Source organism: Nyctereutes procyonoides, unplaced genomic scaffold, assembly GCF_905146905.1.
Source record: "Nyctereutes procyonoides isolate TBG_1078 unplaced genomic scaffold, NYPRO_anot_genome, whole genome shotgun sequence".
Lineage (NCBI taxonomy): Eukaryota > Metazoa > Chordata > Mammalia > Carnivora > Canidae > Nyctereutes > Nyctereutes procyonoides.
In genome coordinates, this window is record NW_026575133.1 from 13709453 (window position 1) to 13723788 (window position 14336).

Sequence of the window (14336 nt, forward strand, 5' to 3'; positions counted from 1 at the left end):
GTTCAGAAAGGTGTCCTCCCCATCCCCCTGAGCATATTGCAGACTCTTCTGACCCTGGGAGGAAGGAAAGAGAGGATAGGACGGTGGAGAAGTCATCGCCCACTCACTCCTTTTCCAAGAAGCTTTACCACAGCCCCAGATCACCCGAGCAGGCTTGGTCAGGTTTTCTATAATGAGGTTTATTTCACATTCTAACAATTCAGACATGAGGATACATCTTAGAGTCATAATGTCTCTGCGTGAAAACCCTCTTTGATACCTCCTGGGGAGACTGAGAAAGCACCAGCATCCACATCTCACTTTAAATAGAGAATTGCATGGTGTGTGAATTAAATCTCAATAAACTGCAATTTCAAAACCAAGTCCCTCAGGCTGGGTTGGAAGTCATGGGTGTCCAGGCTGCTAACATTTGGGGACATGTGCCACAGGAGCTTTCTCATTCAGTCCTCACAACCAAAGGACAGGGAGAGGCCACCACTAATCTCCCCTTGCAGAAAGAGAAACTGGGGCTCAGAGATGTTGTGCTCTTGCCCAAGGACACACAGCGAATAGACGGTGCCATCTGCTTTGGAACTGTGTTCCTAATTACTATAGTACTCTGCTCCTAATTACTATAGTACTCTGTCTCTCACATGCTACTCCTCTAATGGAAAAATAAAATAAAAACTCTCTCAGGAAAAAAAAATTCCCTCTCAATAAAAAAATATGATAGAAAAAAACAAGATGTCTTCCAATAGGTGGAATATTATTCAGTGATAAAAAGAAATAAGCTATCAAGCCACAAAAAGACATGGATAAATCTAAATATTGCTAAGTTAGAGAAGCCAGTCTGAAAGAATCTACATACTGTATGATGCCAATTATATGACCTTCTAGAAAAGGCAACACTACAGAGATAGAAAACAGGTCAGTGGATGCCAGCAACATGGGGAACAGGTGGGAAGTCTGAGTAGATGAAGCCCAGGGGACTCCATGAAGGCGGTGAAACTACTCTGTATGATCCTGTAGGTGTGGACACACAACACTGTACATGCACCAAAACCCAATGAACCATACAGCACAAAGAATGAATGTGAATGCATGCACCTTGGAAAAAATCAATTAAGAGTTTGGGAGGCCCCAGCATGGAATGAGGGCTGTGGCAAGACGCTCCAACTACACTCAAATGTGCGAAACAAGCTCACTGAAGGGAGAGGAAGGAGGGTGCTGCCTTAAATCACTTTGGAAATGAGTGGTGTCTGCAAAACCAAAACAAAAGGAACTGCATATAAACACTGAACTCGAGTTGATAGAGTTTTTCCCACTGTGGCACAGGTTCACAAACCTAATACTGCCACACATGTACAGCAGAATTCAGCAATTAGGTAAATGGATGGGGATGGTTGGAGCCAGCTTTCACACTGGTGGAGTGGGAGATTCCAGAGAAGCAGGGGTGGGTGATTGCGGATTAGAGCTGGAGATATCAATACCACATCTAGCTTAATATAGACACAGATAGTTACATGTAGAAATTGATATATAAGTAGATAGATAGAGATGGTTAGTGTACATACATACATTTCCTTGCCCTTGGCTGGGAGGGCCTACAAACAATGACAGTCCAGTAGCAAAGAATCCATCCACTATCCAGATGGTAATTTTAAATACCTTTCTCCAATAAAAGGAACTAGGGCTCCTTGGAGAAATGGCTGATTCTAGAACCGAGGTGAGAAATACACAAGATGAGCCTGGGGCCGGAAAGTAAGAACGTGCCTAAACACACACACACACACACACACACACACACACACACACACACACCTAGGGAAGTGTATCAAAAAAAAGACAAAGGAACCAGGTGAAAGAGTTCCCCATGGCCAAAGCTGGAAGAATTTGCAATAAAATTCAGTAATATTAATCATAAACCAAAGCATAAGTCAATTTGGATACAAAATAATAATTGAAAAAATGAATGTGAGAAGAGACAAATTTTCTATGCAGAATTCCAAATATTTGATGTAGACAGTCCACCCTTAAGAAAACTGAGCATAGCTTAGTGGGCTACACATAGTGACTTCCTTCCAAAGAGTACAGTATGGAAATGGGAGATTAAGAGTGACTGTAGGGGAGAAACCAGACAAACACCACCTCAGCCAGGTGACCAAGGTCAATAGCAATAGGAAAAGTCATGTTCTAAGTCTGTACCCTTGATATGACGCAATAAAAATGACCTTTTATCTCTGTAGTTTTCCTCCCTAAAACCCATAACCACAGTCTAGTCATGAGAAAAATCGTAATAGAGGGACATTCTACAGAACTCCTCAAAACTCACAAGGTCATCCAAAATGAAGAAAGTCCAAGAAACACAGCTATAAGAAGAGCCTAAGGAGACATGACAACAAAATGCAGTGTGATATCCTCCAGAATGGGATTCTGGAACAGAAAAAGGACATTAGGCAAAAAACTAAGGAAATCTGAATAAACTATGGTCTATTGTTAATAATAATACATCAACATCAGACCATTAACTGTGACACACGCACCATAATATGTAAGATGTTAATAACAGGGGAGCCAGGGTCAGGGTGTAAAGGAACTCCCTTATACTATCGTCACAGTAAATTTAAAGCAGTTCTAAATGATAAGGTTTTTTTTTTTTTTAATAATAACATGAGAAAATCAGAGAAGGAAGAAATAGGGGAAAAGAAGCAGAGAATTCAAAACAGGCACCTCACCTTCTGCTTAAAAATTTGGGTGTCCCAGGTAACTGAGTACTTGTACTTTACCTGTCTAGTAGGCTAGTGTTTTGTGCAGAATTTTTCACGTAGCCCGCACAAATATGCTAACAGGGGCAGCCCCGGTGGCACAGCGGTTTGGTGCCGCCTGCAGCCCAGGGTGTGATCCTGGAGACCTGGGATCAAGTCCCACATCTGGCTCCTTGCATGGAGCCTGCTTCTCCCTCTGCCTGTGGCTCTCTGCCTCTGTGTGTGTGTGTGTGTGTGTGTGTGTGTCTCTCTCATGAATAAATAAATAAAATCTTAAAAAAAAAAAACAAATATGCTAACAGCAAATATCATATCATCCCCATTTACAGACGATGATGGGGTCAGAGAAAAGTTCGTAATTTGCCCCATACCAGCTATTAAGAGGTGGGACCAAATCAATCACTCTTGTAATTAGCTCAGCTGTAAACATATTTGGGATGTCTTCACCACTGGATCAATCGATAAATATATAGTGAGTACCTCCTGTGTGCTCAGTCCTGGCTAGTCCCAACGAGCTACAAGTCTAGTTAGAGAGATATGAGAAAAGTTTGGTTATAACAAGGAAATATCCACTACCGTTTGTGAAGAAAGCAAATGCAACAAGAACTTGGAGCAGGGACTTTCAACTGGAATGATCAGGAAACACTCATATAGACTCCGAAGAAGGGAGAGAATTAAAAGGACAGGAGGGGGCCCCTCGCAGGGTGGCTGGAGCCAGTGGCTGTCCCTGCTGGTAGGACAGGGACTGGGGATGCAGCACTTGCTGGAGGAAAGAGGCCTGGCTGGAGAGCCAGACCAGGAATCGGTGCAACCCTGGTGCGGGCCTTCAAGCTGACCTGTTCCCTCCTAAGATCCCTTCTCCCTCTTAAAAAATAATCATAAAATAATAAAAAATAAAAGGTGCTGAGAGTCCACACTAACAATCAGAAAGAGATCCTCAGCCATATGACGCGGTGAGTCTTCTGCAGCATCTCCTTTCATGGAGAGAGTGGATACGCACACCTGAGCCCCGGGTGTCTGAGAGGTGCCGGGCAGCCATCCTCTCACTGGGCAGTGGTCACTGGACTTGAGGCCTGTCCTGGGGTGAGACACGAGGAGACACAACTGCTGCCCAAGAACCAAATTCAGGTCCCACATGTTTGTTTGACCCACACAGGTTTTTGGTTTTTGTTTCACGTGAGATTGGTTATGGATGTTTAAAAACTAGGGTATGTCACACATACACACACAAGTTTCAGCTCCTCTTTAAAACCACGTTTATAAGGGCAGCCCAGGTGGCTCAGCAGTTTAGCGCTGCCTTTAGCTCAGGGCGTGATCCTGGAGACCAGGGATCGAGTCCCACATCAGGCTCCCTGCATGGAGCCTGCTTCTTCCTCTGCCTATGTCTCTGCCTCTTCTCTCTCTCTCTCTCTCTCTCTCTCTCTCTCTCTCTCTCTCATGAATAATTAAAAAAAAACACACACATTTAAAAAATATCAAAATGGGTTGTTTGGGTGGCTCAGTGGTTGTGCGTCTGTCTGCCTTTGGCTTAGGATGTGATCCTGGGGTCCTGGGATGGAGTCCGGCATCAGGGAGCCTGCTTCTCCCTCTGCCTATGTCTCTGCCTCTCTCTGTGTGTCTCTCATGAATAAATAATAAAGTCTTTTTAAAAATTTAAAAGTATCAAAATGAAAATAAAATCACATTTTAATACTTCTCCTGTGAGCCTTCCTCATCACAGGGCATGTGAGGTGCAGGCGGGTACCTCCTGCCTCCTTCACACCAGACACAAAAAAACACAGGATACAAATGTGGGGCTCAATGAATTATAATGAACACCCCCCGTAAGCATAACATGTTACTTATCACCAAAAATGTTGCTGTGAACAATTCTAGATGGCAATTGCACTTTTTTTTTCTACTGTTAAGTTACTGGATCATTTGTTTGAATACTAAAGGATTTATTATTTTTCTTTAAACTATGAGAGCTTTATTACAATATGTCCTGTTGGTCATTCTGGACCTATTTATTCGGTTTTGGGATATTCCTCTGCAATGTGTAATTTCAAACTTTTTGAGTTTTTTAAATCTTGGAAATATTTTCTAAAATTATAGTTAATTTTTGTTCTATTTCCTTGCTTTAAGTTTTCTTCTTTAGAGAAACCTATTACATAAATATTAAATTTTTTGTCTATCTTTTATAACTGTCAATTTCTCTTAAATCCCTTTTATTCATTTTGGTTTTATATTCATTTTGGTTTTATTTTTTGTTTTCCTCTTATTCATCTTCTATTGATCTTGAAACATTGTTGCATTTATTCATTTCGGTCTTCCTGCTGGTTTTTCCTTCATTTTTAAAATGATTGCTTTTTCTCATTCTTTCTTGAGTTCTCAATTTCCCATCTTTTCTAATTCTGTCTTATGTTGTTCTGGCATGTTATTTTTCAAACCAAAGATATATTTTTGAAACATTATCATTTTCACTTTTTTATGGGCATGCCTTGATGATGCGATTTCACCATAGGCAGGTCATTCTGCACATTATTTTTAAGTTCATAAGAGCACTTTACCTCAATCTTTTTTTCTGTAGCCCATTTTTAGGTGAAATTAATTCTCTGAACTTCTGGAAGAGAGACTTGAACTAGGATAGTTTTATTCAGGGCTCTAGAGCCAGCGGCCTTTGCTGTTGACTTTGTGATATGTTAAAAGACACAGCACTTACTTTCTGCAAGATCCTGGCTCTGTTCCCACTTGTCCTCTTTCCTTTGTCTGTTCTGCACCAGACCTGCTTTCTCTGGGAGCCTATCCCTAGTTTCTTCTGAGTGTGGGACTTTGTCCTAGGCATTCCTGGGACACTGCCCGCTCCAGCCCTGCTGGCCTTACCTCAAATCCCTCCTGCTCACCTACTGATGTGTGCAAACCACCACCACTACACACCCTCCCCCCTCCCTGTTTTGGTGGCCACTCTCGAATTGGCTCACTGAGATTTCAACTTCCTGATGGTTATTTGGGGGCTCTTGGCAGACCTTCGGCTTCCTCCTACACTGATGCTGACATGCTCACAGCAAGGGTTTGTGGGGATGCTTGTCACCTACATCTGGTGTAGACCTCATCCATTAGTTTTATTTTTGTTATCCCAGCAAAACACCATTTGTATGGAGTCATTTGGGGAAATCCAAAAACTACAACACGACTGCCACCACCTTGCCAAAATCTGCATTTTTGTTTTTAAACACAGATACTGTGCATTTAATCTCTACTCTGTACTCCAAATACTTTCACACCTAACAAGCACAGTATTGGCTTTATATGCCAAGCCCCTCCCCTCACCCCTCACCCCCAACCTTCCCACCACCCACCCCCCATCTCCCCTAGGAGCAAAATAGATTGAAATAGATTCAATCTATTTTGCATGAAAAATGTCACAAATTGCTTCTGACTCTTCATGTTCTTGCTGGCCTAAATCCCCCAGCTGTGTGGAAACAGCAAGGGCAAAACCGTCCTCCCGGCTCACAACCATGCCTCCTTACACAATTGCCCATTCCTGTCTTCGTGCTGCCAGGATGGGTCCTCAGGCTGGACAAGCACAAAGGGCTGGGTGGTGGGCAGGCCCCTCACACAGTACAAATGACATGGATGGATTTATTTTACCAGAGGGAAGTCAACCCCTGAGGGCTGTCCACAGCACAAGCCCCATGTCTGTACCCCTCCTGGAATCCTCACCACCTCGTACATTAAAACTTCACCAAGGGATAAACTGAACAAGAAAAAAAAAATCAACTTCCCTGGAATTATTCCATAAATTTAGCATACTGCCTGCTTTTACACCCAAACTTTTTTTTTTAATCATTTATTTAAAAGTAAAGAAGAGTCTTTTGACTCACGTTTATCTCATCTTCCCTTTAAGCACTTGCACATTTGCGGTTTTATTCCGATTCTCCATCTTTCTGGGATCAGCTTGCCTAGTGTTGTCACTTGGCCTTAATGCCAAGACACACAGATCCAGGCAGGAAGTTCCAGGAACCTGGCACCAGGAACCTTTGCTTCTTGGGCTTGAGCCAATTAAATCAAACTTTGCTCTAAGGCTGCCTTGGGAAGTGACAGGCTTAACAGCCTGCTGAACAAACAGTGGAGCTGCTGTCACACTTGAGTTATGGTCTGCTTGAACTCCAGATCAACTGCAATTCACAGCTCCCGTTTCCTGAGAGAGGAAAACCTTCAGGATATCAGAAGAGATGATGGTCTGAGTCCTAAAGGGGAGGTCTTCTGACTTTTAGAGGGATGATGGAGGAGAAACATGATTAATACATCCTATCATTTAAGGATAACCTTCTTTTAAGTCCAATCCTATGGGACACAGAAAGAGGAGCAAGTGTGAAACACACATATTCAAGAATTGATCTTTGGTGGATCAAAATGCATCCTGTTATTTTGAGTCCACATCACAAATACAACCTGAGAACTAGCCATGTATCTTGCTTCCTCCCACATAGCAGGTGGAATCAACGATCCTTGAGAGAAAAGAAGAGAGGAAGGACAACGGAAATGTTGGCAAGTGTTTTTAGGCACTCTGTCAATTTAAGGCTCATCGTTATCAGTGAAACTTTCCCTGCTGACACCCTGGTTCTGAATGGTAAAAATAGATTAGCTCACTCTATTTTCTGCTTCCCCAGCTGCAGAAAGTAACAGACGTTGCCAACCATGCTTCTGGTGGATGGCCGAAGCATGCTTATATTGTTCATCTTTCAAAGCCATTCAAATCCAAGATATGGTTTAAGATTTAATGAGATTAGTTTTAAAAAGAGCTAGCCAGGGATCCCTGGGTGGCGCAGCGGTTTAGCGCCTGCCTTTGGCCCAGGGCGCGATCCTGGAGACCCAGGATCGAATCCCACCCCGGGCTCCCGGTGCATGGAGCCTGCTTCTCCCTCTGCCTGTGTCTCTGCCTCTCTCTCTCTCTCTCCTCTGTGTGACTATCATAAATAAATAAAAATAAAAAAAAAAAAGAGCTAGCCATACAATGAAATATCACAAATAATCAGATCTATGTGTACCAATATAGAAAAATAATTGGATAGGGATCCCTGGGTGGCGCAACGGTTTAGCGCCTGCCTTTGGCCCAGGGCGCGATCCTGGAGACCTGGGATCGAATCCCACGTCGGGCTCCCGGTGCATGGAGCCTGCTTCTCCCTCTGCCTATGTCTCTGCCTCTCTCTCTCTCCCTCTCTCTGTGACTATCATAAATAAATAAAAAATTTAAAAAAAAAAAAAGAAAAATAATTGGATAAACCGCCAAATAAAAAAAAATTTGGTAGTATGTATAGCACGACCCAATGTTTATACATGTGATGTGTGTGTGCGCATGCATACATATTCTTTCTTTTTTATGATTAAGGAGGTTATTTAATTTTAATATTTTTCAGATATTAAAACCATAAATCCAAAAATGTAAAATATTCACATATTTTTAAAATTTCCCTCCGTTTCAGAGAACTTAAATCCGCATTTTGAACTGATAATCTCATCTTGACAGCAGAGAAGATGTACTTTCAGAAGTTACTAATTAACCCATCAAACCAAACATAACTTTAATTTCCTAACAGATTAAAACTAGATTTAGGTTGTATGTACACAACACTATCAATTCAGTCAAAGAGGTTTCCATTTCTAATGTTCAGTGTTAAATTCAGACTGGAAGCAGTCTGTCACTTTTTTAAATTCAAGGATAATTGACACACAGTGTTGTATTAGTTTCCACATACGTATTCTTTTATACACATATACTTGTTCTACATGTTAACTGAATACTTAGCACAAAGAAGTTGGAAAAAACATATACCAGATTAGTGGCTGTATCTCCAGGGTATGTCTTAGGTTGGCTTCCTTAAAAAGCAGGCCCTGACACAAGGATTTGTGTGTAATTAGTTTATTGGGGGGATGTCCCCAGGAAATACCGGTGGGGAGAAAAGGAAAAGAAACACAGAAGGAAAGGAAGAAAATAAAGGGTGTTCTTGAACAAGTTACCGTGGTGGGCAGCGGGGCTCCATCCCACTGGGCAACCCCACGAGTCAGTGTAGACCACACCTCAGACATCCCAGTCAAGGGCTGAAGAAGTCTGTTCTCCTGTGCCCAACTATGATGGTCCGTCATGGAACATCAGCTCTGCAGCTCTCTGGGCTTGCCCCATGTGTGCAAGTCAAGAGAGAGCCCAAGGATGGGGAGTCGCAGGCACTTACCACAGAACACTGTGCACAAGCAAGGAAATATGATGGCTTTGGTGTGCGGGGGAGACCCTGCAATGTGTGACACCGGGTGGACCACGGAAGACTCACTTTTGACATACTCACCAAAATATTGGGTTTTCTAGAGAAAAGAAAGGGAGGCTTTCCAGTTAAGCCAGACAATATGTGGGGAGGCCAGGGATCTGCCCTCAGAGGGTACCTTCTACCTAGAAAACATCTCTCCCAAAGGCCACCAGCCCTAGGAATGAGCTTGTCTAACACGCAGGGTGGACAGTGATGCGAGGAAAGACACGGCTGAGACAGAGTACATTTTGACATTTTATTCACTGATCATAAATACAGTCCCATGAATCAAGGAGATTGTGAATGATGTACTAGCACCTGGAACCATCAGAGAGCAAGCGCGCAGGGCTTCACCATCACGGGCCAGAGAACTCACTGTGGCTGCTCGAGGCGTCCCCCCGGGTCAAGTGTTCAGTTTTGGGGGGACCCTCCTTCCAGTGCAGCAATTTTATTCTTGGCTCGTTCTCAATAATTAAAAAAATCATAAAAGATCGAGTGTTTGCAAGAAAATATCAAAGAGGATAAGAAGATTTTCAGTTCTCCTTAGAATCTCAAAGTAAAAAGGGGAAGAAAGGAAGGAGAGGAAAGGAGACAGATGTCAGGAATCTGCCAGGTTTCTTCCCTTCCCTGGAGCATCTTACAAAAACCCAAACCAGGGAGGCATTAATGCTGTTTGGAGATGGGCTGTGTCTCCCTGATGAGCCACTCGAGAGCTTCCTGGCGGCCCTGCTTCTGCAATTCCTTCCCGATCACATCCCTGCAGGTCAGGTGGTAGTTGTTGAGCCAATCACACTACAAGAAGGGAGAAAGCCAAATGTGGTATTCACACCTCTCCCAAGGATTCCATGGGCAAACAGGGAGGCCCCGAGTGCCAAGATTACAAGCTGAGGACAAAGATACACAAAACCTTCTCCCCCTGCTTAGGGACGAGTGACTTCCTTGTGCTCTATTTCTCTGGAAATCGATGGGACAAGGCCATATCACTTACGGCAAAATGCTTCCAGAACAGTCTACTGCATGTGAAGGAACCATACTTACCTGAGAGCAAGGTGTTGGGCTCCCCTGAGTCAGAGTAACCTGGAACCAGGTATTATTCTCAACAGGACCACCCAGAAGCAACAACCACAGGACATTGTAAGATGGATGGGGCAGGCAATCTGGTAGGTTCTACGCCCACCTATGTGGCCTTGTTCCCAAATACCTTCGCCATCTCAGGGTGGCAGTGGAGGAGAGAGTACTGAAAACTAGCGCTGAGATGGCCAGTAAGAGCCCTGCTAAGAGACACACCTGAAGGTGTCCCCCCAATGCACTGAGTTTCCTACTTGTATCCACTGACAAAGCTGAATAACCTAGGATCAGCTGAGCCCCTATGGGTCTTGGGAGTGTGGCTATCTAGATGAACCCCAAACCTTTGGCGAACCAAGGACTGTGGTGCTACAGGATGGGGCTGGGAGCTTAACTTTCAGAAACTCAGCTGAATGTGCCCACCACCCCAAGAGATTTTTTTAAAAAGAGGTAAGAATGAAGGAGGTCTGACAGGACTTGGTGCCTGGGTCAGAGCTGATCCCCGGCACCTGATGGTGAAAGTTCTGTAGCCATAAAAGGGTGAAGTCTCCCCCTTGGGGCAGGGCGGGTGTGAAGGCTAGAGTGAAGCAAGTTCTACCCAGAGGACTACCACCTATTCTCTGCACTGTCCATGAAGTGGGCCTGACCAGACACTCAGCTGCAGTGAGGCTGGCAAGAGTAATATCATCATCTATGCTGCTGTTGTGATGACCCACACACCATGTGGGAAGGCAGTGGTATTACAAAAGGATGGACATCAGGGACTACGGTCTTGCCCACGTACCAAGGATGAGCTCAGGGACTAAGATGGGCAGACAGATGCAGTGGTACTGCCAGCTGGCTCTGACCCAGCCAGGGCTCCACTCCCCACTATTAAGAATTTACTAGCCCCTGCTGGGAGCTGGGGAGCAGGACAGGGTGTCAAAAGCTAGCAGACTGCTATGGGTCAGAATGGGCTACGAGACAGCCTGCAGCCCAAGGCAGCCAACCCTGAAGCCAAGGTCAAAGTCCCCTAAGACCCTTTCAGTTGTACCCACATCCTCAGTGGGGCCTGACCAACATCCCAAAGGCCTTGAAAGTCTGCAGCCGCCCATGTTCATGACCAAAGTCCTCAGCTGCCATCTGGTGATAAAGAATGGGAATGCAAACCCAACCCAAAAAGTTTCCCTAAAGAAACCAAAAAGACTGTTTGGGAGATGGTAACGGGCATGACCAAGTATCATAAAAGCCAAATGGAAAGAATCTGGTTGTGGGTAGTAATGTGCCTTCAAAGAGAATGAAGCCCCAGATTTATTAAGGGGTACATGGAAAAAGATTCTTTTGCTAAAAGAAACAACAAATGCACTCTGCTTGATATGTTAAATACATCTACTGCTCTTTGTAGGAACTTGCTTATGATCTAAGGCTAAGAAGATACTATCTGCCCTATAAAAACTAATTGGTAGAAAGAACAGTTCAGTGACTTGGCCGTGCACAGTGTAGTAATGAACCAATGATGACAATAGAGCCCACTGGTCTATGTCCAATGTCATGGGGTGGACTGAGTTAGGTTAACAAAACTCTCCCTCAAAGAAGAATGGCCTTGCTCACCCCTCCCCATGCACTATTTCCTGGGACAAAGGAGAGTATCACTGGGAGGAATGCCTCCTGATAGTGCACTTTATAGGGACAGCAAAGACTGTGTGACCTAGAGTTATGTGGTAGGAAGCCACTGCCATGGGCTGCTGAGAAGAGAGTGACTTTTTACAGGATTGCAGGAAAGTCCCTTGCTAAGACCCTGGAAGCTGTACCCAAGCCCGTGAAAAGAGACATTGGCTCCTACGGTGAACCAAGGATTCAAAGCAGGATGGCTTCCATGCCCACTCATGTGTTCATGTCCCCTTTCACCTGAGTCACCCCTAGGGGGGCTCGAGACAAGCCCCTGGATTGCTGAAGGAACTCTTCCTGCCAGACACACTGGACCCTGTGCTGCCGACAAGCTGTCTCCTGTCCAGCACCATCTACAAGCTGAATAAAGCCACAACAGTACCCCTCGTTTAAGTGCTGTGAGTGGGGACATCTGGCTGGTCAAAGACAATGACAGTTAAGCAGAGGTGCCCATGCTAAGCAGGAAGTAGATGGCCTTTTTCTGTCACCCATCTGTGAGCTGAATAAGGGAAAAAGAGGCTTCTGGCTGGGAGAGTCCCATTCTACAGTCCAACAGCGAGGCCTCCTCAGGCCTTGGAGGCATTTGCTCTGGTGCCAAGCATGAGGCCCAGGTGCCTGAAGGGGCACTTCAAGGTCCCCAGGATAGGCCAGTTGCTCTTCTGGGCAACAAAAATTTACTCCTACAGTAACCTGTCATGCTTGTCCTGCCTTTGGCTCCCATCAGTCACCTGCCTTGCTCTGGAACTTGTGTCCTCCTGGCTTCTGGCTTGGGAACGGTTTGTCTGTCCAGTGCTGACTGTTCCTGCCCTGTTTCTGACCCTTTTCTCTACTCTGAGTTTCATCACCTGCCTGATCCCTCAGGCCTTACTCTGGGTCCCGGGGCCTGGACACCCACCACAGGATGTGAAGGGGGGTTCAAGACCTGCAACCCTCTGGGCTTGATAGTGGGCACTACTGTGCTCCAAGCTTTACAAAGAGTTTCACAGCCTGGAGTGACCAGATAGTAGGCACCACCTCTCTTCTCTCTGTGTGAAAACTGGGCATGTGATAATAGATTTTGCTTTTCATTCCCTTAATGTTTCATTCAACACGAGAAAACAATCTGGCATATGCAATAGCCAACAGGCCCTACCACCCATCCGGCTTTTCAGAGAGAAGACGCGTGGCCCATGGTTTGCTAAACGCACTTCAGCACATCTACAGGTCTGGGCCTCAAGGAAAGCAACATGGACCAGTCCCAGTCATAGACTTGCAGCCCCACAATGGTGCAAGGAGGACTATCTCTACCTGGAGAGCCAACAAATAAATACAGGACAAGCACCTATAGTCCTCAGGAGACCCAGGATTTTCAGACTCAGGTGGCACACACCTCTAAAAAAGTGAGAACAGACTAGAGAATATGAGGTAAGCTCTCCACCCCCACTCTCACTCTGTCTCCTCCAAGCCACCCTCATTACCTCTTTGTCTGTAAGAGAATCCACATCTATCATTTTGGTCTGTATTGGAACCAAAGTTAAAGGTTCAAAGGTCAGGCTTCCCCGGTTATTGAAGTTATACTGTTGGAAAAGGAAGAAAACACAAGTTTTTACTCCCCTCTACCACAGTGAACCACCATGAGGTCATTCCCCCCAGACATGATCACCGCCCCCATGCCCTGGGGCCAGGTGTGACTAGGAAACCAAGAAGGGGTGAGCCGGTCAGCATTTTCATAGGCCCAGGAGGTACAATGAACCCAGTTGATGCCACTGTCCTCGAGCTACTCCGCTATGCCAACAGCAGCTACCAGAAAAGCCGAGGGGCTGTCAGCAGCAGGTCTGCAAGCTAATGTCCACTGTGATAGAGAAGCAGCAGGGGCAGAGCATGGTAGTCTGGATGAGGGGCATCACTGGTTTGGGTTCTCAAGACTCTATCGGAGTACAAGTCCCCAACATCACTTTTATTTAACAGTTAACCATGTGTCCTGCCTTGACTAGCTGGTCTCATCAGGTGACAGATAACAGGTCTGTCCATGCTACATAGCATGGAATGGCCAGGGCACCTGCCAGCATGCTGGGTCTCTGCTCCTGGCAAGGCCTGTGGGACTGAGTGAGGTGAGAGGCCACTCACAAGGACAGTGACTTCAATGTGGAAGCAGAGAGCAGATCCCTGCAGGCTTAGGAAGCCACTTCTTGCCAACTGTTCCATTTCCACCATCACCACAGAACAGGAATAAATGGGTCTTCTAGGTAAAGCGTAGCACCTCAAGCCTTGTAACCTCTTGATAATAGTGATGGGGAGGTGAAGCACCTGTCTTCTGGAGGGCAAAAGACCTGTCTAATCACCAGCCTGCGGGGCCTGACCCATGGATAACTGAGGGTTCCTCAGTTTTACCCAATAAAAATCATCTGAGACATTTGTTGAAAATACAGTTTCCAAGCCCTGGCCCCGGGTTTGGGAGGAGCCGTTAAACAAGCACCTCTCTCAGCCCCAACACTTGCCCCCAGTAGAGGAAGCATCATGACAAGCAGCCTCCAGTAAACTCAGAGCTCCAAATCACATCTGGCAGAGGCCTGCCTGGGGCCCATGAATTCCAGCTGTGGGTCCCAATTCACTAAGGTTT

General features: G+C 45.3%; 1 protein-coding gene across 4 annotated transcripts in view; it reads right to left on the reverse strand.

Moving 5' to 3' along the window:
* Positions 1 to 9267: 9267 nt before the first annotated feature.
* The window catches only part of XPNPEP1 (X-prolyl aminopeptidase 1), a 54982-nt gene continuing 49913 nt past the window's right edge, over positions 9268 to 14336 (reverse strand). For 3 of the 4 annotated variants that reach the window (XM_055299812.1, XM_055299813.1, XM_055299814.1), the window contains exons 20-21: positions 13195 to 13293; positions 9268 to 9817 (exon numbers count right to left, since the gene is read on the reverse strand). In XM_055299812.1, the coding sequence (XP_055155787.1) occupies positions 9689 to 9817; positions 13195 to 13293 (228 nt within the window). In that variant the 3' untranslated portion in view covers positions 9268 to 9688. Of the gene's footprint in view, positions 9818 to 12233; positions 12280 to 13185; positions 13294 to 14336 lie in introns of all 4 variants that reach the window. The other variant, XM_055299815.1, reaches the window with a different exon arrangement.